Consider the following 25,574-nt stretch of genomic DNA (forward strand, 5'->3'; position numbering starts at 1 on the left):
CTTTTTATTAAAACATTTCTAGTTATACCAATAATGTATTAGGGACATTTAAAACCAAGGTCACTATTGACTCTCTCTCTTTCATAGAATATCAGGGTTGGAAGGGACCTCAGGAGGTCATCTAGTCCAACCCCCTGCTCAAAGCAGGACCAATCCCCAGACAGATTTTTGCCCCAGATCCCTAAATGGCCCCCTCAAGGATTGAACTCACAATGCTGGGTTTAGCAGGCCAATGCTCAAACCACTTGTTAACTTTCTGTCCCGTCTTCCCATTGTGAGTAAGAAACTGCAAGCCTGGAGTTGTCTGACCTTCCTTCACAAAGGCCTAAGATTTTCCTAGCTATGTGATGTTTGGTTTTCAGCTGGCAGTGGCTGAACATACAAAATCATTGGCTGCAATATTGTCAAATTCTTGGGCACACGCAGGAATGTCAGATTCTGTGGTAACACCAGCACTAGGCATGGTTGAAGTCAGTTTAAACACCATTTATCTGATTTGCAATCTGGTGCATGGTCTGCCTGCCTACTCAGTTGGACTTTGGGGCTGGCATTAGTACCTGCCTTTTCCCACCACCTAGAAGCTCGTCTGAGTTGGCCACCTTCCTGTTAAAAGTGTATCCATATTTATTAGCCTACAAAGTCCTTTTTCCATGTATGATCAGAATGCAGCTATCATTTCAGAGCAGTGTTCTAAAACAACCAAGAGCTGGGGATTGGCACTGGAGCCTGCCTCTTGTACCACTAAGGCGGGTCTGATCTGGGAGATACCTGTCCCTTAGCAACACTTCCTTGGGCTGTGTAAATTATGCCAGAGGGTGAGCATGAAGCTGAAACAATAGATGTGGCAATCCATGTGCACGCTTGCCTCTCCCATGGGTGACACGCTTTTGGCCTAGCTACCCTTCTCTAGTTCCTGTTGACTTAGGAGGAGCGTTCAAATCCTATCACGAGCTCCAGCATCACTGCCATAAAAACCCTCATGCTCCCCTACTGGCTGTTTAATTTTTAATTGAAACTAAATTCAGGTGTCCTGTCCTAGGCATCTTTTACAGGTGGTAAGCAACGTCCCACTCGTCTACAGCAAGCCCAGCCCGTTTCTTTGGTATGTCTTGTAATATTATTGGTCCTTAGCCACTCTTCTTCAGAGCTCTGTTGCGTTAACCCCACCCTCCCCCTGCATCCTTTGTGCTAGTGCGGTGGTTCTCAACATGGGGCACGTACGTCTGGCGGTACGCAGAGGTCTTCCAGGGGGTACATCAACTCATCTAGAGATTTGCCTAGTTTTACAACAGGCTACATAAAAAGCACTAGCAAAGTCAGCACAAACAAAAATTTCATACAGACAGTGACTTGGCTATACTGCTCTATAGACTATACACTGAAATGTAAGCACAATATTTATATTCCAGTTGATTGATTTTATAATTATATGGTAAAAATGAGAAAGTCAGTGATTTTTCAGTAATAGTGTGGCTGTGACACTTTTGTATTTTTATGTCTGATTTTGTAAGCAAGTAGTTTTTAAGTGAGGTGAAACTTGGGTGTACACAAGACAAATCAGACTCCTGAAAGGGGCGCATTCAACCTTTCCAGATTACAATCACTGTGCTAATGTACCTGGAGACAGCAATGGATGTTCCCCACGGTTTTATTTACCAGGATCCCTTTTCTACAGCTGGGGAAAATAAGACACAGAAATGAAGTGACTTGACCAAGGTGACATAATGAGTGTGTCAGTGCGTATATTAACACCTTCTAGGGGCTGGTTCCCTTAGAGGGTAACAATCCACTACTGCTGCCAGTTACTTTGTTAACTTAAGTGGTTGAGGTCTGTGCTGAGTGTTAAATAAAGGTTGGGGTACACACTGAATGAGGGGGATAAAAAGAAGTTGAATAACTCTGCATTCAGTGAAGGAGGCAGGGGGCCTATGGAAAAAACTAGATTGCGGTCACGTAACTAGAGGGTCGCACAGTTCAAAACTTCTGTAGGCCGAGCTCACTGCACACAACAGGGCTCCTTGCATCCCTCCATTCCCCCCACAAGCTCCCTGTATGCCACCCTCCCATCCCCCTCTAGTTCAAGGTCTTCCCACAACCCCTATCCCCCACATGCGCTCCCTCATGTCCTCCATTCTAGGGTCCCCTATTTCCCTCCCTATTCCAGGGGCTCTGTGACCCCCCCCATTCCTCGTCTCTGCCCCATGCCAGGAGCTCTGTGTCCTCCCTCTTCCCCTTCTCTGCCCTATGCCAGGGGCTCTCGTGCCCGTTTCCCTTGTGACTACGCCTGTCTTAGCCTACCCGTGTCTAGAGGGGGACACACTTCGTAGCTTTTGAAGGCCAAGCTCACTGCACACACCAGGGCTCCTTGCATCCTTCTATTCCCCTTTCCCCCCCCCCCCCCCGTCCCCATAAGCTCCCTGTGTGCCACCCTCCTGGCCCCCGCTAGTTCAGGAAGAGATGTAAATAGGTCAGTTTGTATAACTGGTAACTTGTTAAATGATTTCTTTGTGGCCTGGGCTACACTGCAAAATTATATTGACCAATGTCAACTTGTTTCATAGTAGTTTTGCATGCGTCCATGGCAAATTTGTCTCCTGCCACCTCTGCCACGTTGTTACATGGACACAGTCACACCACCTCGCTGAACAACATAAGGCCAAGCAGAGAGAAGTCCCTCATATGTCAGCATGTTAAACTCCCTTGGGATGGGCAGAGTGGAGATGGGGGTGGTAGTTATGCAGGAAAGTGTTAATGGCGGCCATCAACCAGCTCTTAGACCTACAGACTGATCCCATGTTCAGAAGTTATCACCTTGCGTTCCCAAGTTGCAGGGAGCGCAGAGGAATGCTGTTAAGTTGAGCGTAGAGCCTCACATCCCTCGGCCATTTGAAGCCTGTACGATGATGTATGTGCACCAGGGAGTTGACTGCAGGTTGCAATGGCAACCTTAATTTGGTAATTTCTTAACTTCTGAGTAGTTATTTGGCAGCTGTAACGTTCCTTTAACATTGTTATCTTGGCTGCCTTATGGATTATAGTGCAGAATTTCATTCATTGCCTCTGACGGTAGTTCTCAAAGGCTGGGGCACAGTCCCCCGGTGGGTTTCCGTAGGTCATAAACTGGTCCCTGTTAGCAGCCGTTCCATGGCCGGGTGCTTCTGGTCAGCACTGTCCATGCTCTTCCCACACCATATGCAAAATGACTGGAATACCCATCACACCGGTGCTCTCCCAGAACACAAGGAAGCAAAACATCCAGTATCGGGCAGGCACTGAACAACGCGAGCGCCCTCCTCACAGGGGCAAGAGGGAGCAAAACTCTCCTCTGGTGGGTGAGAGTGGAGCCTGCCCCTCCCCAGCAATGAGGGAAGGAGAAGGTCTCCTTCCGAACAGGCCCTAAGGGAGCAGGAAGAGTGGAGCACCCCTCCACATATGCCGGGATCAAGAGCTCCACTAGGAATCCCTGGAAGGACTAAAAGCAGTAGCTCAAAGGAATCTGGGAGATGGGGTCACGTGCAGGGGGTGGAGGAGTAGCTGCATCTTGTGGTACTGGAGGGGAGAGGATGAGACCAATCAGCCTGTGTGGACGGTACATGTCCTTATTTGTATATTTATAATGATAGCGCTACATCTCATGGCCTATGGCTCCCAAAGTGCTTTACACACTGTATAGGATTCACCCCACAACTTGGAATGCAGGAACTTCTCCTGCTGCCCAGGGAATTGCCCACAGTGCTGTAGGACAGGAAGTGAGGAAGAATTCTCTGACCAGCGGAAGCAGCAGCAGGGGGTTAAGATTTATCTATGGAATATAATGCCCCAACCAGGCGTTTGTCCGAGACAGCAGGGGCAAACACCCTGAGTCGGGGCACAGTGCTATGGACTCTTTAGGAAGGTCACCCCGTGAATCACCATCGTCATTTCCTGCAGCACTTGTGTCTCCCATCCAAGCGCTGGCCAGTCTGGACCTTGCTTCATTTTATCTGTTACGATCACAGTCCTGAGCAGTAGAGTCTTATCCAGGGAAGGGATGAGACGGGCTTCAAAGTGTGCACTGCTGAACACCTGTTCATTAGTCATAAGCAACGTCCTTCTCATTAACACGCTTGCTTTCTGCGTTCAGTGCACCTAATTTTAAATGAGCTAAGATACATGAATGAACATATATCTGGCTTTTAAATCTCCCAGGTGGCTACGTGGGGAGGTGCCTCTGTTGGTGGGCTACTGGCGTGAATCAGAAGCGTTTGTGGCTACGCTGGATCATCGTCAGACCTTTGGACTCGTAGATGCTATTCAGGCATCAGTAATCACTTCTTAATAGAACAGCCCTCCTCTTGGCCCATCCTGCTTTGTCAGGCAGCCCCTTGCCTTCCTTTGAGTAATGCCCATCTCAGAGCCAACCAGTTTACTGTGTGAAATGAAACCATACCCCCTTGGCTGTGATCTCACTAGATCTCATGTGCTGTACAGGTGCTTTAATGTTCCAAGTTATTAGACGTTATGTCAGAGGACCCCAAACTGTGGGGTGTGCCCCCTTGGGGGGTGCAGCAGAACGTGGGGGGGCGTGGCTGGGGCCCAGGCCAGCCCCACAGGAGGTGGGGAGGGAATGCCACTCAGCTTGGCTGCCGTCCCCACGCCCAGGGCTCCGCTTCCAGTTCCACCCCCACCTTCAGCTGTGGCCCCAGCCTCAGCCCCCTTACCCTGTGCGCGTCCCCCACTCCCGGAGTCGCGGTCTTGCTCCCGACCCCAGCTCGGGTGGGGGGCGATGGGTTTAGGGGTAAGGGAGGTGCGAGGTAAAAAGTTCGGGGACCACTGACTTATGTAGAAAAGGGACAAAAGCAGGTAATCACATCCCAGAAAAAAATAGTTGCTGCAACTATGTCTCCAAAATTGTGGCCTGTATTGTAGGTTCTCATCCCGATGCATTGTAGCATGTATTTACTTCTTTCTCCCCTGATCCACTTGTCATAGTCTGGGTCAGACCTTTTAGTGTCTTGGCCATTGTGTATTGTCAAGTGATTAAAAATGTATGGAATATTAAAACAGAAAAACTGACCCACTTTAGCCAGTCACATCACTCTTTGTCCTCTTTCAATTTGCTGGTTTTTTTCAAACCTCATCTTCTATCTGTCACTTGTCTTCGCCCTGCCCTCTGAAACTTCGAGCCTTAGCAACCTCCAGTGTTGCCAGACTCTTAATAGACCCACGGATAAACCAAGTGGGTATTGCATTGATTACTGTGTCACTAATCGTTACAGGGATTGAAAATGGCATTGGTCCAGGACCTTTATAGTTCGCTTGGGATCACTGCCATAAAACGCTTTGGTAGTTTGAAGGACCAGTGACAAATTCAAGATCTGATATATTGTGAACCAACAAGGCTACAGAGCCAGGCTGTATGCCACTGGAAAACCGGGAATCCTGTCTTAATAGCTTCTAGGATTGGTGGGGCCCAACCCTTTGGCTCAAGTGTTTCCCCCCAGTTCAATTCTAACATTATTTTAGAACCTAAAAAATATCTAGAGCTAAAAAGAAAATGTTCTCTACTGTCTGAAAGCTGGGCCTCTCAGCTTTCAAGTGTTATAAAGCATTAATCTCTAATATGAAGGGTTAATAGGTTACCAGCTGCTACAATCACACCAAAATTGCAGCTGCAAGGGGGCAAGAAGGTAATAAGAATGACATGACTTCATGGTCTGGTTTCTCAGAATCCACCATTAACAGTGCCTTCGAGACCAGTGAAGTTTGTGGCAAGTGTTAGATATGGTTCAAAACACACTGGAGACAGGCCTTTGAGTGCCAGCCCTGGAAAATTACAGGGATGGTGCTGGATGTCAATTATTTGGAAAGACCTGGGGCCTTTTGAATCCAGCTTGGATCAGGAGTGATCAAAAGTAGTTACCATCTCTTGGTTATTCAGGAATGTGGCCCATGCAAAGTGCATTTGGTGGATCCTTACTCTGTGAGAGGTGTCTGCTTTCAGGGTTCACAGACTGTGGAGTAGCCAGCCAGAGCTGGCTGCCTGAGCACCTTAATCTGTCTCTGACACTGCTAACTTTCAGGACTTTAAAAGCAGTTCAGTTTTTCTGCTGTCTCTCTGCCGAGCTGCTCAACTGTCCTCTCCCTAACTGCAAAACTGCAGCACTCGTGACTGTAACCTCCCCCCCCAAGGAAAAACACAAATCTGCTTCCACTAGTTCCACATCCTCACTACGTTTCAGCTGTCCCACCCGCCCAGGGGAGATGGCTTGACGGTTCAGAGGGTGGTTCAGCTGCATGGCCCAGTCATTCTTTGAGTTCTCCCCAAGACTGCCAACTAAAGGGCTGGCAGGGATGCACAAATCCATCTAACAGGAACTGTACTGAAGCCACCAACTCCGAGGGTATGTCTACATGGGGATAAAAGCCCCACGGCAAGGCCGACCCATGTCAGCTGCCTCAGGCTTGTGGGGCTAAAAATGGCTGTTCAGGCTTGGGCTGGAGCCCAACCTCTGGGACCTTGCCCAAGTGTCTACACGGTCATTTTTCAGCCCCGGAGTCCAAGACCTGTGAGCCAGCTGCATATTTGTTATCCCCGTGTAGACACAGAGAGAGAGGCTAGCAGAGGGCATCAGCTTTTGGATATTACTGTGCTGGGTCAGATTCAGACTGGTAACCTGGAAAAAGTTCCCCATACATCTCCTTGTCCTTGGCAAGGTTGGCTGATGGGTCCAGTGCATGTCAGTGTGTGACATGCAGTAAAATGTGGGCTTGCTTAAATGTATAATTCTTCCTGCTTGTGTCTTAATCTTAGCTACCCACTGCTTAAGCTCCCCTTACCTGGAACAGGACCTGTGGAGTACAGCACTCCGGTGAAGGATTACTCGCCACCTTCTTCAGAGCCAGGCCACCAGCAAGGAGATCCTAGTGAGAGACCTGATTGGGTAGGTCTTTTGCGTGTGTGTGTGTGTGTGCGCGCACCTGAGAGAGAGAGCGGGGGGCGGTGGGGAGTTCACTCTGGTGTTATTTGCACCTTAATATAGTGAACTGAAGAAGTGCCTTGTAATTTCTGCACCTCGCCTGGCTGTTAAATTCAGGGCTAATGTGCTCCTGTCGTTAGACTCGAGTGCTGTCCGGAGACCCAATTCTGGGCCTTCAGAGTGGATGGGTAAAAGCTTTCAAACGGTGTTCAGCGGGAGCCTGCTGTCCAAGGGGAGACAGGGAACTGTATCCTGAGTCAAGAGTTGCATTTTGTTTGCTGCATTTTTTCACAACTATTATTCAGTTGTTTTAAGTCAATTTAGTGCTAGTGGTAGGTGCTGGATTCTTCTTAGTGTATGTGCAATGTGCCACAGGTGGCACGTGACCAGGATTCAGCACCGAATTTGGTTCACTGGTTGCAGCCTTAGCTTCCCCAGCCTGGGCCAGGGACTGACGGGGAGCGCAACATGAACGCTGATCCTTGCCCCCGGGGCTGGATTGACAGCTCAGGAGACAAAAGGTCTCAGTTCTTCCCCTCCAACAGGGACAACGCGGGCAGTGACAGGGCAAGCTCCCCCCCCATACTCTGCTAGCATGCCTCAACTCTGCCATGGGACTCCCCCACCCCCATAAGGATGAGAATAGAGCTTAGCCAGTCCATATTGCTGCTGTCATCCATGGAGATGCTACCAATCAGGGGGTCACTTACTGATGTACCCCGTCTGTGGGGATTTGGTCTCTGACCTACCAACCAGTTCACAACTCCTACTCCACTGACCAGCCACCAGAACGGAATGGCTGGCCCATCACTGCCAAGCTGAGCTGGGATCAGACTGCTGGCCTGGAGGTGAAAGGCTGTGCATCCCGGTTCCTGTGCCTTGAGCGCTTCAGTACATCCTGTGTGTTCCCTCCTTCGGCTCGGCTAGCTGCCTGGAGTGTCCGCGGTAACTAGGAGCCATTTGCTGCCAGTTCGGGTCTCATCTCCAACATTTACGCCTACTTCTTAAGGGCAAAACCAAGTGGTTTCCATTTGAGGTTAAGCAGCCACACTCGGAGCTGGGTGACTGTCCCAGCGTGATGAGCCCATTGTGTTCTGGCAGTGGAGGCATGAACAAAGGGTTAACACTGACTTGGGTAGAAGCCAAGGGTTTCTTGTATCGGCAGGGATCATGCAAATCAATGCTGCTGGTGTCCGAATGTACCGGGGAAGAGTTTGACTTTTCTTTGGCATGAGCAGCCTGTATCCACAGCCCTTCTCCTGGAGGCTGGGGACAGTTCTAAAACCTCCCCCCGCTCAGCCTAGCTCTGCAATGCCTTTCCCTCCTGACCTGCGGGATCCCTGCGTATCCTAGTCCTTGGCGCGTCACAGCTCTGTCAGGGCACCTCAAGCCTGACCTGCAGCCCCCTGCTTTTACACTCTTCAGCAGAGGCTGCCAAGTGCATGAACATTTCTGGTAGATCAAGGTGTCCCTGCTCTTCTGGCTGTGGCTGAAGCCACCTGCCTTCCTCCAGGCTCCTGCAGCCAGCCCCAGAAGCAGCTCGCGTGTACAGGGCTATAGGCTCCGGCTGCAGCTGGCTGAGGAAAGCTTCTCTTCAGCCCTGGCACTCAGGTCAGCTGCTAGAGTACGAAGGGTGTGGCCACCAGAGGCCACACCCACTCCAAAGCGGCGTGCAGCCTGCCGGGAAGGAATGGGAGAGCTACCAGGTGAGGGGGGAACGCAAGGGAATAAAAACTATGAAGCTAGAAAGAAACCAGAAAATGAGAGGAGGAAAACAGGCCATGGTTGGGTGTGGCACAAGAGGGCATGTGAGGGGCACCCGTCCGCCATCCATCACAAAAGAGGGGACTGCAAGAAGGAAGGCTTAGGGGTTGATGCTGTAGGGTTTGCAGGAGAGATCCCCGCTCACTCCACAGGCTTGCAGACTCCGCTGTCTCCAGAAGGTCACCTCTCTCTCTACCCCCGCTTTCCCCACAGTACCTGGGCCCTCCCGTGGCCTACATCCAGCAGATCTTGGTGAAAGCCACGGTCTCGCCATGGCACAAGAACTTCCTCGCTGTGGACGTGTTCCGCTCGCCGCTCTCCCGCGTCTTCCAGCTAGTGGAGGAGATCAGAAACCACGCCCTGCGAGACAGGTAAATGCCCATTGATTAGAGTATCTAGAGAGTCCGGATACCGAACTGGGCCTGCCACACTGACCCCCCTTCTGACCTAGTGCTCTGTGGGTCTAGCCATCAGGATTGAAATCCTTAGACTCCTGGAAATAAGGAAAGCAAGAAACTAAGTGGGCTTCATGGCAAATGATGTCACATCCTTTCCATACCCTGGTGTCGACAAGCTCGTATTACTCAAAAAAGGAATAGCAAAAAATTGTTTAAATACATCAGAAGCAGGAAGCCTGCTAAACAACCAGTGGCCATTGGACGATCGAGATGCTAAAGCAGCACTCTCAGACAATCAGGCCATTGCAAAGAAGCTAAATGAATTCTTTACATTGGTCTTCACAGCTGAGGATGGGAAGGAGACTCCAAAACCTGAGCCATTCTTTTCAAGTGACAAATCTGAGGACTGTCCCAGATCGAGGTGTCATTAGAAAAGGTTTTGAAACAAATCGATACACTAAACACTAATAAGTCACCAGAACCAAATGGTACTTACCCAAGAGTTCTAAAGGAACTCAAATGTGAAACTGCAGAACTACTAATTGTGGTATGTAACCTATCATTTACATCAGTTTCTGTACCAGATGACTGGAGGATAGCTAATGTGACGCCAAGTTTTTAAAAAGGCTCCAGAGGCGATCCCGGCAATTACAGGCCGGTAGGCCTAATTTCAGTACCAGATGAACTGGTTGAAACTATAATAAAGAACAGAATTATCAGACACACAGATGAACACGATTTGTTGGGGAAGAGTCAACATGTTTTTGTAAAGGGAAATCATGCCTCACCAATGTATCGGCATATGAAGAAGTGAGGTTTTTTACCCACGAAAGCTTATACCCAAATAAGTTAGTTAATTCCAAAGCAGACTGCAAAGAGTTACAAAGGAATCTCACAAAACTGGGTGACTGGGCAACAAAATGGCAGATGAAATTCAGTGTTGATAAATACAAAGTAATGCACATTGGAAAACATAATCCCAACTATACACATAAAATGACAGGGTCTAAATTAGCTGTTACCACTCAAGAAAGAGATCTTGGAGTCATTGTGGATAGTTCTCTGAAAACATCCACACAATGTGAAGCGGCAGTCAAAAAAGCAAACAAAATGTTGGGAATCATTAAGAAAGGGATAGATAATTAGACATAAAATATCATATTGCTTTTATATAAATCCATGGTATGCCCACATCTTGAATACTGCGTGCAGATGTGGTCACCGCATCTCAAAAAAGATGTATTGGAATTGGAAAAGGTACAGAAAAGGGCAACAAAAATGATTAGGGGTATGGAACAGCTTCCATATGAGGAGAGATTGGGACTTTCCAGCTTGGAAAAGAGACGACTAAGGGGAGATATGATAGAGGTCTATAAAATCATGACTGGTGTGGAGAAAGTAAATAAGGAAGTGTTATTTACTCCTTCTCATAACACATGAACTAGGGGCCACCAAATGAAATTAATAGACAGCAGATTTAAAACAAAAGGAGGTATTTTTTCACACAATGCACAGTCAGCCTGTGGAACTCCTTGCCGGAGGATGTTGTGAAGGCCAAGACTAAAACAGGGTTCAAAAAAGAACTAGATAAGTTCATGGAGGATAGGTCCATCAATGGCTATTAGCCAGGATGGACAGGGAGGGTGTCCTTAGCCTCTGTTTGCCAGAAGCTGGGAATGGGCGACAGGGAATGGATCACTTGATGATCACCTGTTCTGTTTATTCCCTCTGGGGCATCAGGCATTAGCTACTGTCAGAAGACAGGATACTGGGCTAGATGGATCTTTGATCTGACCCAGTGTGGCTGTTCTTATGTTCTTACATTTTTATGTGCCAGAGAAGCTGCCTGTGCTGTGTTCAGAAAGAGCTTTCGATAGCCTTCCAGTCACAACCTTGGGCTGATGTCCTTGCTACACAGTGTTTGTCTTCGGTTCAGCTGCCCTTTTATCACATATGTGTGGATCACTATCTGGTGAAGCCGCACATTCGTCAGTGGCAAGATATAAACCGTCTCCTCCTGGTGTGCACGGTATCTCTGATTACTGTGACCACGTCCTTGATGGGTAGCCACGCTGCATGGAAATGAAACAAGGCTCCATGTGCTCCGTGCTAGCCATTCCATTGCCCCCTGTCCCAATCTCTGTCACTGCATCTGGCATTAGAGAGAAGCATGTGAGCCATATATACCTGCTAAACTGATCCGGGATGACAGAGTGGATACTGTTGACAAGAACTCCGTCACCATTAGGTTTCAGGGTCAATTGCCTGACTGAGGGGACAGAGCAGAGTTCTGACCTCTTCCAGACCTGTTCCAAACTCTCTGCAGACTCAGGCAGGCCTCACTACGTCAGTGCCCATGCAGAAGGTTGTCTTTGCCTCCAGGAGGACTAGAAATGTCATTTTTTCTGAAGTGAAAGCCTCGATTTTGCTGTGTGGCTCTGCGGCTGGACATGGATTTTATGCTAGATCCTGCCAATTGCCTTGTCTGTGCTCACTCACAAGGAGGTAGTGCTCTCTTTTTGGGCAATGCTAGCCAACCCTGGCCTTGGCAGCCAGTCTGCCACTGGGCCTTGCACACTCGGACAAGTGCCAGTGTTCCCAGGCTGGGTCAAGTCAGATGCGTATCTGATTTGTTAGTGGGTATCAAAGGATTGTGTAAGCATAGAAAGCAAGGCTTGAACTTCTATAACATGCATCACTTTATTGTGAATGTTAGTGTCAGCCGGACGTTAACATGAGTTCACACAGCTTTACCCACGGGGAGAGCAGCACTTTGCAATGCTGGGACAGGTGCTCTGAAATTGAGGCCTGGACTTGCAGCCTGTACTCCTGTGAAGAGAGTCCCGTAAGCAAGGGCTGCAGGCTTGTGCCTGCAGTTTGGAAACGCCAATCCATCCAAGCCATGTATCACTTGCAGGGCGGCGCTGCTGCCCACAAGTTCATACGGCTGGGGGCATTCCCTTCGCTGTGCACCGCAGAGGAGCTTGGGGAAGATTTTGCTGAGTTGCTTGTGCTGAACAGTTTTACTCCTGCTGTGTCCTTCACACACTTCAGAGCCTGTGTGATCCCTAACTAATCCATGCGGGAAATACTGAGGGAGGGTTGTATTATCATCCCCCATTAGCGAATGGAGAAGGAAGGAGGCAGAGAGGTTGAGGCCCAATTTTCAAGAGTTTCCACTCCTTGGGTTTGATTTTAGAAGCGCTGAACATGCATAACTCCAGCTAAAGCTAGTTACCTGCAGGTGCCCAGCACTTCTGACAATGAGGACCTGAGAGTCTTAAGATGGGTGCTGAGAACTGAGGCCCCCAGAATCAGTAAAGACTTTTGAAATCGTGCGTTCACAAGCCATGTCGTGAGCGAGAATTAGAGCTCAGGAGTGCATGGGTGCGTTGCCTTTCTGAGATGAGCTGCCTGTGAATATCATAACACACGCTGCAGCTTCTGGTCTCTACCTGTCTTTCAGTTCTGGGATCAGAAGTTTGGAGGAAGTCTGCCTTCAGGTGACAGACCTCCTGCCCAGCTTAAAGAAGCTGCGAGACCTGCTACCTGAACATGGCTGCCTCCTGCTGTCTCCAGGGAACTTCTGGCAGAATGACCGAGAGCGCTTTAATTCTGACCCTGACATCATCAAAACTATCCACCAGCACGAACCAAAGACACTGCAGACATCAGCTACCCTCAAAGGTAGGCGGCTGAGTGGTGCAGATGCTGGGAGAAGTGCCTTATCCCTGCTCTGCTGTTCCAGTCCCAGGTCTCTCCTGAGCCGATTGCCAGTAAAGCCAAATCGAGTAGTGGTTTTTACTTCACACAGAGCCTGGGATGAGACCACCAGACCCAGGGTTTTAAGTTGGATTTGGACCCAGCCCTCCAGAGGTGAAAAGTGGGTGTTCTAACCCCATCAGCCTGCTGCCTGTGGGGAGAGAGAGAACATCTGTGTATAGCCAGTAACCCCCCCACACCCTTAGATCTAACCATGCTGCTTTCTCCCATCCTGTCTCTTTCTGGTTGCTCTGAGAACAGCACCGGCTGCGCTGCCTAAAGGCGGGGGGTGGGGGGATTGTCATAGGTGAGGAGTGAATGTTCATAGTGCTCCCTCTTGTCCTTTCATTGATCGTTGCCTGGAGTAACCTACGGGGCTCATCCTCAAGTGGGCTTCTGGTGCCAATGAAAGTCTCTTGCTTTAATTAGAATAAGGAATCTGGCCATGTCTGAAGTCATGCTGCTCCCTGGTTCCACAGAGTTAGAGGATTGTTCACTCCTTTCTGTATAAGGGGATCCAATTGAGGTCAGGACCCCTGTAATCCCTCCTGCCTCAAGAGGGCATTGGAGCCTTGAGACTTGTTGATTAAAAGGTTTCCCAGTTCAGGACCCAGAATGTGGTCAGCACTATAACACCCCAAAGGAAGACAGGACTCCGTCCCCGGGGACCTTACCTTCTCCCAAGCAGAAAACGAACACACACACAAACGCACACGCCCAGAGAATGTGCTGCTGTACTAGTTAGATTGAGTAGAGGAGGCCAGGCTTAACCCTCTGAGCACAACCTCAAAACACCACAGCTGCAAACCTCACTCAGTCTTTGCTCTCTCCCAAGGCAGGTGACTGAAGTTCCATTTTACTGTGTGTGGTGGTAGGGACATGGGGTTGGGGGAGCCCTGGAAGGCAAAGGCCCTGCTTGCTCTGTGGGGACCTGGCAGCCCCTGTAATAAGGTGGGCCGTGGTTCTCCAACATCCTGGCCTATCTGGTGATGAACACCATGCATCGTCCCTCAGTGACCTTTGTCCAGGCTCATGGTGTTTTGCTCCCATTGCGTTTGCAGATCTCTTGTTCGGAGTCCCGGGGAAGTACAGCGGCGTGAACCTGTACAACAGGAAGCGGGTGGTGTCCTACACTGTCACTCTAGCTCTCCAGCGATATGATTCCAGGTAAGGCGCTTTGGCTCTGCTACTCCCATGTCAGGTCACCTGCCTGTTGGGCTCCCGTCTTCATCTCCTGGGAAGCTGGTTGGTTCTCCTTATTTGTCCTTTCACTGTTCTGGATAGAGCTGTGCAGAGCACGGTCAGATCCTCAGAGGGAAGGCACTATAGAAGCACTGAGTATTATCATCATCAGTATAAAGTTGTCCGTCTCCACTAGACACACAGCACTGTCGCTTTAAAAAAACCCAGTACACCCCAGCATTCTTCTGCTGATGGCTGCCCCTGCACACAATCACAGTCGTCTTTTCAACACATATTTGTAGTAAGTGGCGTCGTTGCCTTCCTGGTGGCAGTTGGTTGGCCTGGGGAGTTTGCTTCAGTCCAGCTCCTGATGGATGGGCTTCTGCATCCCAGTGAGCACCATCCTGGTTGGCAGTAACTGGCTCCCTTGTTGGCCGTCTCATCAGAGAGGGCCTGGACTCAATGGGACTAGAGAGTCTCCCTCCTCCGTGTGGTTCTCCCAGGGCAGCCTGGCAGGCCGGCCGGTGGAAGTTTGCCCTGCTGCTGCCCATGCCGTGCGTGGGGGAGAGAAGCCTCCCGTCTCCAGGCCTGTCCATTAGCATCATTCATCAGCACTACTTACCAAACACCTGCAACAGGAAACGTGTTTGAACCTACAGCACGCGCCATCCCCCAGAGCCAGAGTTCTTGGTAAACCCCAACCCCCTTCTCTAAACACCTTTAATGAGGTCTTGCAGCTCCCCTCCCTGAATCCTCCGCAGGAACGCTGTAGATCTCAGGGGAACTTGGTGATACACTGGCGAGGAATGAGGTGCAAAACCGAGACAGGCAGAGCTGGCCTTGCTCTTGGTTGCCGAACATTGCATAAATCTATAGAGCCATGTTCCCAGCTGGCTGCAGCCCCTGGGCCCTCCTCTGAGGGGGGTGTTAGGTGCACAGCACAGCACCAGGGTCACGTCCTTCTGCCTTTCTCCCGTGCCAGGTTCCTCACCAGCCTCCGCTCCCGGCTGAAGCTGCTGCACCCTAGCCCCAACTGCACCCTGCGGGAGGAGCACGTTGTCCACGTCCACTTCAAAGAGGAGATCGGCATCGCTGAGCTGATCCCCCTTGTCACCACCTACATCATCCTCTTTGCTTACATCTACTTCTCCACACGTAGGTTTGTGGGGAGCAGGGAGGGCGAGCGCCCCGTCCATGGGCTTCACAGCAGAGGGGGCCCCAGGGGCCCGATGGCGCAGTACACCCTGCCCCACGTGTAGGGAGGGCAAAGCACCTATCTTCAGTGCTGCAGTCTCCTATCACTCCTGCAGCCAGGTGAAGCTGAAATCCCACTGGGACATAGAACTAGGACGTGGAGGGGACGAGGCCCTATTAGGTTTCAGCTATTCCATTCCCTGAGCCAGTGCAGGGTTGTTCCCTGGGGCGTATCCTACAGGGCTCTGACCTGTTCAGTTCTAAATGCCCCATGTGATGGCACATGCCCCGCTTCTCCTGGGGGACCAGCCCACGGCTAGAAAGATCCCACATACAGTCTGCGGTTGTGCCGTCAGGACCTGCCACTGATGGGAGGTTACGTATGCTCCTTTCACACATCCCTGGGCCGTCCTGTAGCTGGAATGAGAGTCTGTGGCCCACCCCTGCGTTGCTCTCTGCTGTGTCCTTTGGCTGGAGCGTGCCTCTCTAGTTCTGTGCTGCTAGGTCAGCACCAGCCAGGCGCCCGAGGCCTTGAACCCACCTCTACCATCCCTGGCTAGCACGCTGCCTGTTGAAGTGAATGAGCCCACGGATCCACTCCCCATGAAGCGGGGGGTTGGCATTGGCTTTCCCCCAGTGACGTGAGCCTCGTGTTCTCTCTCGCAGGGAAGATTGACATGGTGAAGTCGAAATGGGGCTTGGCCCTGGCCGCGGTTGTGACGGTGCTCAGTTCTCTGCTCATGTCGGTGGGTCTGTGCACACTGTTTGGCCTGACGCCTACTCTCAACGGAGGGTAGGTATCCAGAAATCAGAGCCTCCTGCTAAAAGAAGGGGCAAAGGGAGGGTGGGTGGTAACCTGTCTGATGCCAGCTACTTAGCCCTTTGTGTCCAGGATCGAGGATTTCCTAACCATGCCCACTTTCGTTGGCTGATCACTTTCCACATTGCTTGGCCCTGCTTCCCCAGGACACTGATGAACCGGATGGCTCCTGGCCTCATGGGGACATTTTGCTGCACATCCGTCACACCTCACTGCTGATGGATTAGTATCCGTCTTTTCTCCCTAAACATCAGCAGCTTGGCACCTAGGCAGCCCCTTCCTGCTCCAGTCACCATGGCTGGCATGCCGATGGGAGGAAGCCTGCCCTGAATCAGACCGATGCCCAGGGCAGGAGGTTGTGTGTCTTTGCCTTCCCTGGCCGAGGTTCTCTGCATTTTGCTCAGTGAGGTTGGAGGAACACAGCACTCGTGGCTGATGGGGACTAGCAGGGAGGCTTTGGGGCCATCACTGGTGGGGATTATTGACTCTCCCCTTGGGTGGGGAAGTGTCCATGTGTGTTTCGCTCCAGGCGTTGGGTGACCTCCAGGTTGGGGTACTGCACTTGGCCGTACCGAGGTGGGAAGCTGCATGCTCCGGAAAGGTTCCACCAGGCGCAAAGCTCAGCAGCCTTCCCGCTAAGTAACACAGGGCCCTGTGAGCGCATCACCCAGGTGCTCGCTCTCCATCGGCTTCCCACTGAACACAGCACCCAGGTCAAGATCTCTGTCGAAGGCCACGTGAGAGATCGCCTCTCCCTCCAGCACAGCCACCCCCCTTGCCAGCTGCGTTCCCCTGGGCCAGTGACGCTGCCAGCCAACGGGGGAGGCTGGGGAGCGCAGGAGACAGAACTCTCAGGAGCCAGCTCTCGCCTGAGGAACTTTCTCCCACAAGAGCTAAGAAGGCTCACGGGCCTCACTGCACTCAGAACTCATTTCTTCTGCTTCGCTCGTGATGATAACAGCCTGGTACGCTGTGGCCCATTCTCGCACCCGCTCTTCATGCTGGAGCAGCCGCCGGCACCTCTTGACTCCCTGCCTACTCCTGACCCCCACAGTCTGGTTTCAAAGGTAGGCTTACCACAGAGACCTGACTGCGAGGGACGGAGGATGGGGTCCTCCTGCGGGGGACACATGTAACCCATCTTGTTAGGTCTGGTGGCAGCCCCCGATCTCTCTGAGCAGGGTGGTTTTGTTGGCCTCTTGTGGGAGTGGCTAGGTGAGGTCCTTCCCCAGGTTAACTCCTCCTTGGACAGATGCCAGATGGAGGTTATGGGCATAGACTCCTCTCTCTCAAGGGCTCTCACAGGGAGGGGTCCCACAGGGATCCATCTTGTATCCCATATGCATAGGGCTGCAAGGGGAGATAGAGAGGCACTTGGACCCTTCAGTATTTGAAAGGCAGTAGGATCTCTCTTCCTTTCATCAAGCGCTGATGCTCTGGTCTCTCCTTTCCCAGCACCTGTCAGAGGCGGGGACGTGATGGGAGCCAGCTGGCTTGGTCTGGGTGAGATGGAAGCGGTGTGGACAGGCAGGGGTGGGTTGAGAGCCAGCTACCTGAGAGATCACCTCTCCCTGTGTCCCTTTGGACCCTTACCATCTGCTGGGGTTCCCTTCCTGCTGATCATGAGGGGTAGCTTTCCAGGCCTGGTGGCGAGGTGTCCTCGGGGGAACCTGCACCCTCTGGCAGTGTGCCGGAGCTTGTGTTTGGCCAGCTTCAGGATGCCGTGTCAGCCCTGTTTGTTTGGTCAAGCTTTCACGTGACCTGTTTCTGCAGCAGGGTTACTGGAGGGGAGAGTTTTAGTAGAGCCTTTACTTATTCCAGGTCTCTAGCGCTGTGGTTTTGTACAGTACTGTCATGAAGCATGCTGTTTGGAGGGCAGTACACAGATCCTAGGATTACATAAGAACAGCCACACTGGGTCAGACCAAAGGCCCATCTAGCCCAGTATCCTGTCTGCTGACAGTGGCCAATGCCAGGTGCCCCGGAGGGAATGAACAGGTAACCATCCATCCCCTGTCGCCCATTCCCAGCTTCTGGCAAACAGAGGCTAGGGACACCACCCCTGCCCAGCCTGGCTAATAGCCATTCTATATACCAGCCATAGATTATCAGCACTCTTTGCCCTGCTAGGGCAGCTTTCATCTGAGGATCTCAAGGCACATTGTGCAAATATTAATGAGCTAGAATAATAATAGGAGGGAGGCATAATCCCTGCTTTACAGATCAGAAAACCAAAGCACAGGGAGTGAACTGACATGCCCCAGGGGTCCGAAAGAGTCACTGGCAAAGCCGGGAGGAGAGTCTGGGAGCCCCCTTGCTCTAATCACTGGGCATCTCCCTGAATGTTTTCCAGAAACCAGGAAGCAATGGGAGTGTTTCCATTGGCTTCTTTGGGTGATGGAGCAGACCCTAATGCAGCACCTTCTGACATCAAGGTGCTGAGCTCAGGATAAATGCCTCGATAGATGCATAAGCATGGCACCCCTTCGCCCCCCCCCCAGCCCTGTTCCTGTTTCAGTCCCTTTCTCGGTGATTGCCTCATTGTGGCAGACAGTAACAGCAGTATCCTTCGCAGTGTCTCAGCACGGATGGGGACTGTTGAACTTGTATTTGTATGGTTTGGTTGTAGGAGGCAAACAGCTTGTGTTTGTGCAGCACACGCCCAGCCCTTGTTTCAAGAGAAGCTGGTGTCTCCTTGGATTTGAAATTCTTACTCATGTACAGTATTAAACGTCCTGACAGCTCTATAGCTCAGTGATCTGTTTCATCTGCGAGCCTGCAGCGTGGTGATCAGTTTGTACCTTCTGAAGCAGTGGGGGCCGCTGGCTAACAAGCACATGGCTGATGAGAGGGTTTGAGTTTTGTCTCTCTCGTTTCCACTACCTACCAATGACCTTGAAGGTTTATCGTAGAATCCACACAACAAACATTCGCTAGTTACATTCTGTGCAGGGCTGCCGCACAGCAGACGTCTCTTGTCTGTCACTCTCTCTCTCTCTCTCTCTTTCTCTCTCTCCAGCACTTTCCATCCCATAGAGCTTTTTTCACCCACGGCCCTGGGTCAGGGGACTAACAGAATTTGGCTGGTTAATGGCAGGGTCTTCTAATAAAGATGAGCCGAGCTGTACTTGCTGGACTGGAGGATTCTTGAGGCGGTCTCTTTCGACAGGAAGTTGCCCAGAAGTGATCTCTGGGTATGTGTATTTGTTTCACCAGTGAAATGCAGTTCCTACATGGCAGCTTTGGCCAGGAAGTGAAGAGAGTACTATATCCAGCTGAAACTGCAAAGGGACTGTAGGCAGGCAAAATATAATTGTTTGAGTTTGAATTAGGCCAGGATACCAGGGCTAACACCTTTGTTGGGGAAAAAAATGCTGAGATCTTTAAGACAAACCATGACTGGCTAGGGTCTGGGACTTATCTGAAGACAGCATCTGTAACAACATGCTGGTGTAACTGTCTAGTCCAGAGTCCGAGGAATGAGCGCCTCCGACTGAATCCCCAGTAGCATTTCTGGGAGGTTTCCTCCTGGGAAGTCTCCTTTCCCAGTACTGGCCCAGCTTGGCTTGTGAGATCCGTCAAGACCACAGCCCGAGGTGGTGTGACTGCAGACTTCTAAAGAGACAGCCGTCTCTAGCCGCGTAGAACATCCAGAGGAGGCTATAAAGCGGGCTTGAGGGGATGTTTTAGGGATCTGTGACAATTCGGATTAACTTTTCCCCTGGTCATGTTACAAACATTAAGAGAGAAAGTGACAACACAGCTGTTTTCCAGCCCTTTTCCCTCTCCGTTATCTGCAAGGCTGCTTGTCGTTTGTGATTCTTCAGACATGGAATTTGCCACAGAATCCACCTCCAGACACAGTGTCTGCTCTAGAATCAGAGCTTTAATTAAACAAAAGATAGTTCTAACCCTTATGGTGTGAAGATAACCAGAAAAGCGTGACCTGAATTGAACTGAGCAGGGAAATCTGCAGGCAACCTGGAACAAGGCTCTGAGAGCTGTGAAGGGCCCAGTTCATTTCAATTTGTTGTTGACTCTGACGTGCTGAAGATGGTAACTGTTAAAATTGCCAGTGTTTGCTGTTTAACTGCTGATCCTTTTAGCAGAAACACAGCTCATGTGCTTCTCCCATCGTCTTACACTGCTTCCCAAGGCTTTCCAGATGGGCGAAGTCCCAGCTATCCCTACTCAACTGCTACAACCTTCTGCTTCCCCTTGGCAGCTTCTGTGACGGAGTTATGTGATGTTGATGCAAAACTCGGCAGCATGTTGAGAAACAGCAAAAGTGGGGCCAGCATAGAGTAAATGGGATTCACTGGGGAGCTCAATAACGCAGGAGCTGAGTGCCTCCTCCGCTTTTCTAACGAATGCAATAAAACCTGCACTTTACAATGGAGCTGCCCCCCAGTTTCCAGTCTGGGGTGCCACAGAATCCAGGGGGCCTGGCTGCAGAATGGAGGTGTAGCTTGTAGTGGGGGCTATGGTTCTGCATTGGGGGTGTGGACAAAGGGGGAGGGGAGAACGCACTAGAGGAAATGTTATACAACCCCCTCCCCCCATTTACTGGGTAGCTATGTCATGATAGATAGAGGCTTATGGAGACCCTGCACCTTTCTCCCCCACTCCCTCCCCCCCGTTTAATACTTGCATCACTTTCTTATGCAACCATTGAGAGGGCATTAGCCAGTGCCTGTGTGATTCCCGCACCGTGACCTTCACACTACGGACGTGCCCCTGCGGCTCGCTCAGCTGATCTGGTGTGAGTGCAGCGTCCTCCTCTCCTGGCACAACTCATTGGCCAATGGGCCGGGGCCCTTTGGATCACGCCACTGCTACTTGGGAGCTCAGTCGCCATGCTTGCCGCACTTCCATTCGCTGGCAGCTTCCGTGAGAGCAGCCAGCACCGCCGGGCAGCCCAGGGAGAGGGTTGTGGCTTTGCTCTTGTTTGGAAAAGGACCCGGTGCGGCTTCCTCTTGCCGTGTTTGTTTAATGGATCAGTTGGAGTGAGATAGCAGAGCTGCCGTCCGTGCCAGACTTGTCGGTTCCCTAAATGCAGCGTTTGACCTTGCAGGGGGGAGGAGGATGACAGGAGGAAGCCGTTCTGCCCTTAGTTACACGTGTGTGGCTCCCGCTGAAGCCAGTGGCAGCTTCTTATGGGTAACTGAGGGCAGCACTTGGTCCTTTGGGCTCCACACATAGAATGTCAGGAGGTCATCTAGTCCAACCCCCTGCTCAAAGCAGGACCAATCCCCTGACAGATTTTTGCCCCAGATCCCTAAATGGCCCCCTCAAGAATTGAACTCACAACCCTGGGTTTAGCAGGCCAGTGCTCAAACCCCTGAGCTACCCCTCCCCCCAGATTGCTTTTCCTCCAGCCCCGTCGCTTAGCCATCCTGCCTGCCTCAGCTTCGCCACGGAGAAGAGTTTCCGTCTCGGCTCCCTGTCCTGCCCACCCCTTTCCGTGCCACACAAGCCCAGTGTTCGTAATGCAGCGGTCGCTTCTGGGGCACGGACTTCTGAGCCCCCACGAGAGAGATCAATGTCTGTGAATGAGTCTGGCTGGTGGTGGCGGAGAGGTACCTGGAACCTGCCATGCTCAGCAAATCCTGGGTACTGGCCCTATGCTTGGAGCAGCTGATTGCTTCCCCTGAACAGAGCCCGCCCGGCCGCTGTGAGCAGCCCAGAGACTAGTGGCGGTAGGAGGGAGGGGTGACAGGAGCCCCAGCAGGGGCCAGGGAAAGTCTTGTTGTTTTGGAAAAACGAACTCATTGTCCTCCCTCCAGCCCAGCCTCAAAACTCTCCTCTGCCGGGATGCTACTGCCTGCTGTCGTGCAGCGACACTCGTGATCAGTATTGTGTCATTGGTTCCTTGCGCTGCCCCCCCTGTTCCCAGCCCACCGTGGTAGCTGTCTAGGCACCCTAGTGCGGAGGGGAAGATAGAAATCTTCCCAGAAGCTGATGTCTTTCCTCACTAGACAGGCAGATTGTAATTGCTCATGCTGGAGCTGGGTCAGGGCACTGGAGTTTCATGCTGTTACCGGCCTTTAGAAAGGCCGCAAGGGGGACCGGTGGGCTCATGGGCCATGGAGCCTTTCACTCTAGGTCACTAGTTCCACGCCTGGCCGGTGACCAAAGGCCAGCACTCACTGTGGGAAAGGAGTGGTGAGCTCTGGATGTCCATGTCGCTGCACACCTATCCCCCCAGAGGGCTAGCTGATAGGCTGAGCAGAGAGGCTCGGGTATGACCCCTCCAGTGCAGCCGGGAGACTCGGGCAGGGCAGAGCGAGTCGGTGCAGCGCAGGCTGCAGCTGGTCTGTGATCAGAGGGATTCAGTCTCCAGGGCCACGGGAGTTCAGCAGCACTCGCAGATCACCGCAGAGTGACACCAGACAGGCTGAAGGGATTTCGTTCAGCAGCGGGAAAGTCGGTGTTAGGAAACCCCACTGCTGGGCCTTCAGTGCCCATCCAGCTGGCACTCCCCTCCTTTGACCCCCCCTCCTGTAGGATAGGCCAGGTTGTCCTCTTCCGTCGGCCTCCATCTGCCTCGCACTGTCCTGCACAGCTTCTCCTGCGCTCTCAGCACAGGCTCGCTCCAGGGAGTTCCCCCACAGTGAGCAGAGCTGAGTCTGTGTAGTAGCATCTGTAGGGTGAGGAACCTGCTCCCCATGGGCATCTGCCCTCCCCCCCCCCCCCCCCCCCCCCCCCTACAGTGGTTTGGTTTGATTAGAGCAAGGATTGCCTGAGGTTCATCAGTGGGGTTTGTGTTGGCGGCTGGGTCTGACTCCTCCCCAACTTGCTCATTTTCGTTTACTTGCCGAAGTGCTCAAAGCTCTGACCCTGGCTGAAGGCCCCCTGTGCTAGCGCCGTACAGACACCCAGAAGGGCGCTGTCCCTGCCCCGGTGAGCTGAAATCTAACGTTAGAATGGCACGTAATGGCCAGTCTGTAGCAACACGGCACTGCCGAAACGTTACCGTCTGTCTGAACCAGACACTGCACAACCTCTCGCCTGGTCCCAGAAGAGCAGGGTGTGAGAGGGCCCCTTACTGCAGCTCGCTGGTGTATCGAATGAGAGCCCAGAACCTGCCCTGCCCTGCACTAGGCTGAAGGGCGCTTGGGTGCTCCCTTGTTTCTCACACTTGGCTTTGTTTTCCTAGGGAGATTTTTCCGTACCTGGTGGTGGTGATTGGCCTGGAGAATGTGCTGGTTCTTACCAAATCAGTCGTCTCCACACCCGTCGACCTGGAAGTGAAACTGAGGATCGCACAAGGTACATCCGTCTGGCTCTGGCAAGGGGGGAAATTCCCATTCGCTCTGGCCCCAGAGGGGAGTGATTGTAATTCTTAGCCTGCGAGAGGGCGTGAAGCAGCCCTGGACCGAGATGCTGTTATGTGGGAGCTGTGTGTTCTGCACTCTGGGTCTAATGGCCACTTCAGCTTGTTGCTTGTCAAGCCCAGGAGTTCCTGTAAGCCCATCAAGGGGTGCCCTAGTCACTGGGAGCCTGGAACACAGACATGGTTCCTCCATGCTATGTAGCTGCTTTGAAAGAATCACTGGCACGGGGATGGCCGTGCCACGTATTCTCAGAGCATGAATGGCCAAAGTGCTGCCTCAGGCCGCATGCAGCCCCATGGGATTCTACGACAGGTTCATGTCTTTACTCTGGCGCTACGCCCCGTGGGGGCTACATAGCTCAGCATGCAGTGCACTCAGGCTGCTTAGCTCAAGGTGGAGCATTGCATGCTGGGATAGTCCAACAGTCTGTGCCGACTGGTGCTCTGTATTAAGTAGGAAAGCGAGGGCAGGCTGCTCCCTGCATGTTCAGGCTGGCTGTCGGGCTCCTGGCAAGCAGTCAGAATGGCTCGCACTGGAGCACGCTATCAGCCAAAAACCATGTGAAGAATTTAGCATGATCCCTTGCACATTATTCAAAGTGTTGTGCTCCCTTTATAGAGGGATGGACAAAAATGAGGGGCTCGCCCATTGGTGGATTGGCTGTGGCCCAGAGTTCTCTAGTCTACAAGGGTTGGTCTCTCTGGGTAGCTGAGTAAAGGAAATGAATTTTTTCTAACCTCAGAAACTTCCTGTCTCCAGTAATAATAATACATAATGAGGCTCTGTACCTTCTGTCTGGATCTCAGAGTGTTGTCCCCCTTTTACAGGTGGGGAAGCTGAGGGACAAAGCCTTTTCTAAGGTCACACACAGAGAGGCAGGACTAGTACTCAGGAGGCCTGAGCACCAGTCCCCTGTTCTAATCACTAGCATGCTTTGTTTTCTAGGCTTGAGCAATGAGAGCTGGTCTATTATGAAGAACATGGCCACAGAGCTTGGGATCATCCTGATTGGTTATTTCACGCTCGTCCCGGCCATCCAGGTGTGTGTGGTTGGTCAATATGAACGGTTAAGGATTTTGTGGAGAAGAGGTGTGTAACCTCAGCTACAAGCACAATGCCAGTGGCTGATTTTCAGTAACAGGCTTGGCACCTCCCAGAGGATCTCAAGGGGCTTTATGCATTCTATACACAAGTTTCACTGCACTCCACATTGAAATGCAGCCACCTCTGGGGTAAAACCCAACAGCCGCTTTACAGTATACAGCTGCACCACACCACACTTTAGGACAGGAAGTGAAGAGTCCTGTCTCCAATTGGAATGACAGGAGAATTTATAGTGTTTTGCCCTTCTCCAGTGTCTTCTCAAAGCACTTTACAAACATCAAATCTCACAGTGCCACTTTGGGATGTGTCTGGTGGCACCTTAAAGACTAACAGATTTATTTGGGCATAAGCTTTTGTGGGTAAAAACCTCACTTCTTCGGATGCATAGAGTGAAAGTTGTTTTTGTAGATACAGACTAACATGGCTACCCCCTGATCTTTGGGATGTGTAACATCCTCATTTAACTGTTGGGAAAACTGAGGCAGGGAATGGCGGCGTGACACACAACAATGTAGTGACAGCACTAGGCATAGAACACAGGTTGTTTGTTCTAACCCCTAGGTAATACTGCTTCCCTTTTGAGGAGGCAGAATTGTATTACCAGAGTGAAGCAGTAAAACTCTTGCCTAAGATATTGAAATCAGTATTGAACCAGTGCCACAGTACGATGGTAGGGGCTCTGCACTGGTGGTGGAGCTGTCTTTCAGAGGAGATGTCAAACAAAGATCTAGAGCAGCAGTTCTCAAACTATGAGGTGGGCCTCACAAGGGAGGCACAGGAATGTGTCAAGGGAGGCGCGAGCTGTGTGGTTTTGTTCTTTTATTTAAGAGCTCTGGCTGTCAGCCCTGGGTGGCTGGGGCTTGTGCAGAAGACCGTGCCCACTCAGGAGGGAGGGATAAAGCTGGAATCCTGCCACCCGGCTCGGGCTCTCTTCTTCTCCCCCCCCCCCCCCCCCCCCCAATATCTCACCTGGAGGCAACCCAGGCTCGGGCTCTCCTCCCCCTCCACAGTCCCTCACTGGGAGGCAGCCTGGGCATGGGCTGTCCTTCCCCTG

At 51.6% G+C, this 25,574-nt stretch overlaps 1 protein-coding gene across 4 annotated transcripts in view; it reads left to right on the forward strand.

The window, feature by feature from the left end:
- Positions 1-25,574, forward strand: part of SCAP (SREBF chaperone) — a 101,738-nt gene that overhangs the window by 54,235 nt on the left and 21,929 nt on the right. For all 4 annotated transcript variants that reach the window (XM_034759726.1, XM_034759725.1, XM_034759727.1 and 1 more), the window contains 8 exons: positions 6,794-6,923; positions 8,937-9,094; positions 12,588-12,808; positions 13,945-14,050; positions 15,048-15,220; positions 15,926-16,052; positions 23,239-23,351; positions 24,362-24,456. In XM_034759726.1, the coding sequence (XP_034615617.1) occupies positions 6,794-6,923; positions 8,937-9,094; positions 12,588-12,808; positions 13,945-14,050; positions 15,048-15,220; positions 15,926-16,052; positions 23,239-23,351; positions 24,362-24,456 (1,123 nt within the window). The remainder of the gene's footprint in view (positions 1-6,793; positions 6,924-8,936; positions 9,095-12,587; positions 12,809-13,944; positions 14,051-15,047; positions 15,221-15,925; positions 16,053-23,238; positions 23,352-24,361; positions 24,457-25,574) is intronic.

Source organism: Trachemys scripta, chromosome 2, assembly GCF_013100865.1.
Source record: "Trachemys scripta elegans isolate TJP31775 chromosome 2, CAS_Tse_1.0, whole genome shotgun sequence".
Taxonomy (NCBI): domain Eukaryota; kingdom Metazoa; phylum Chordata; order Testudines; family Emydidae; genus Trachemys; species Trachemys scripta.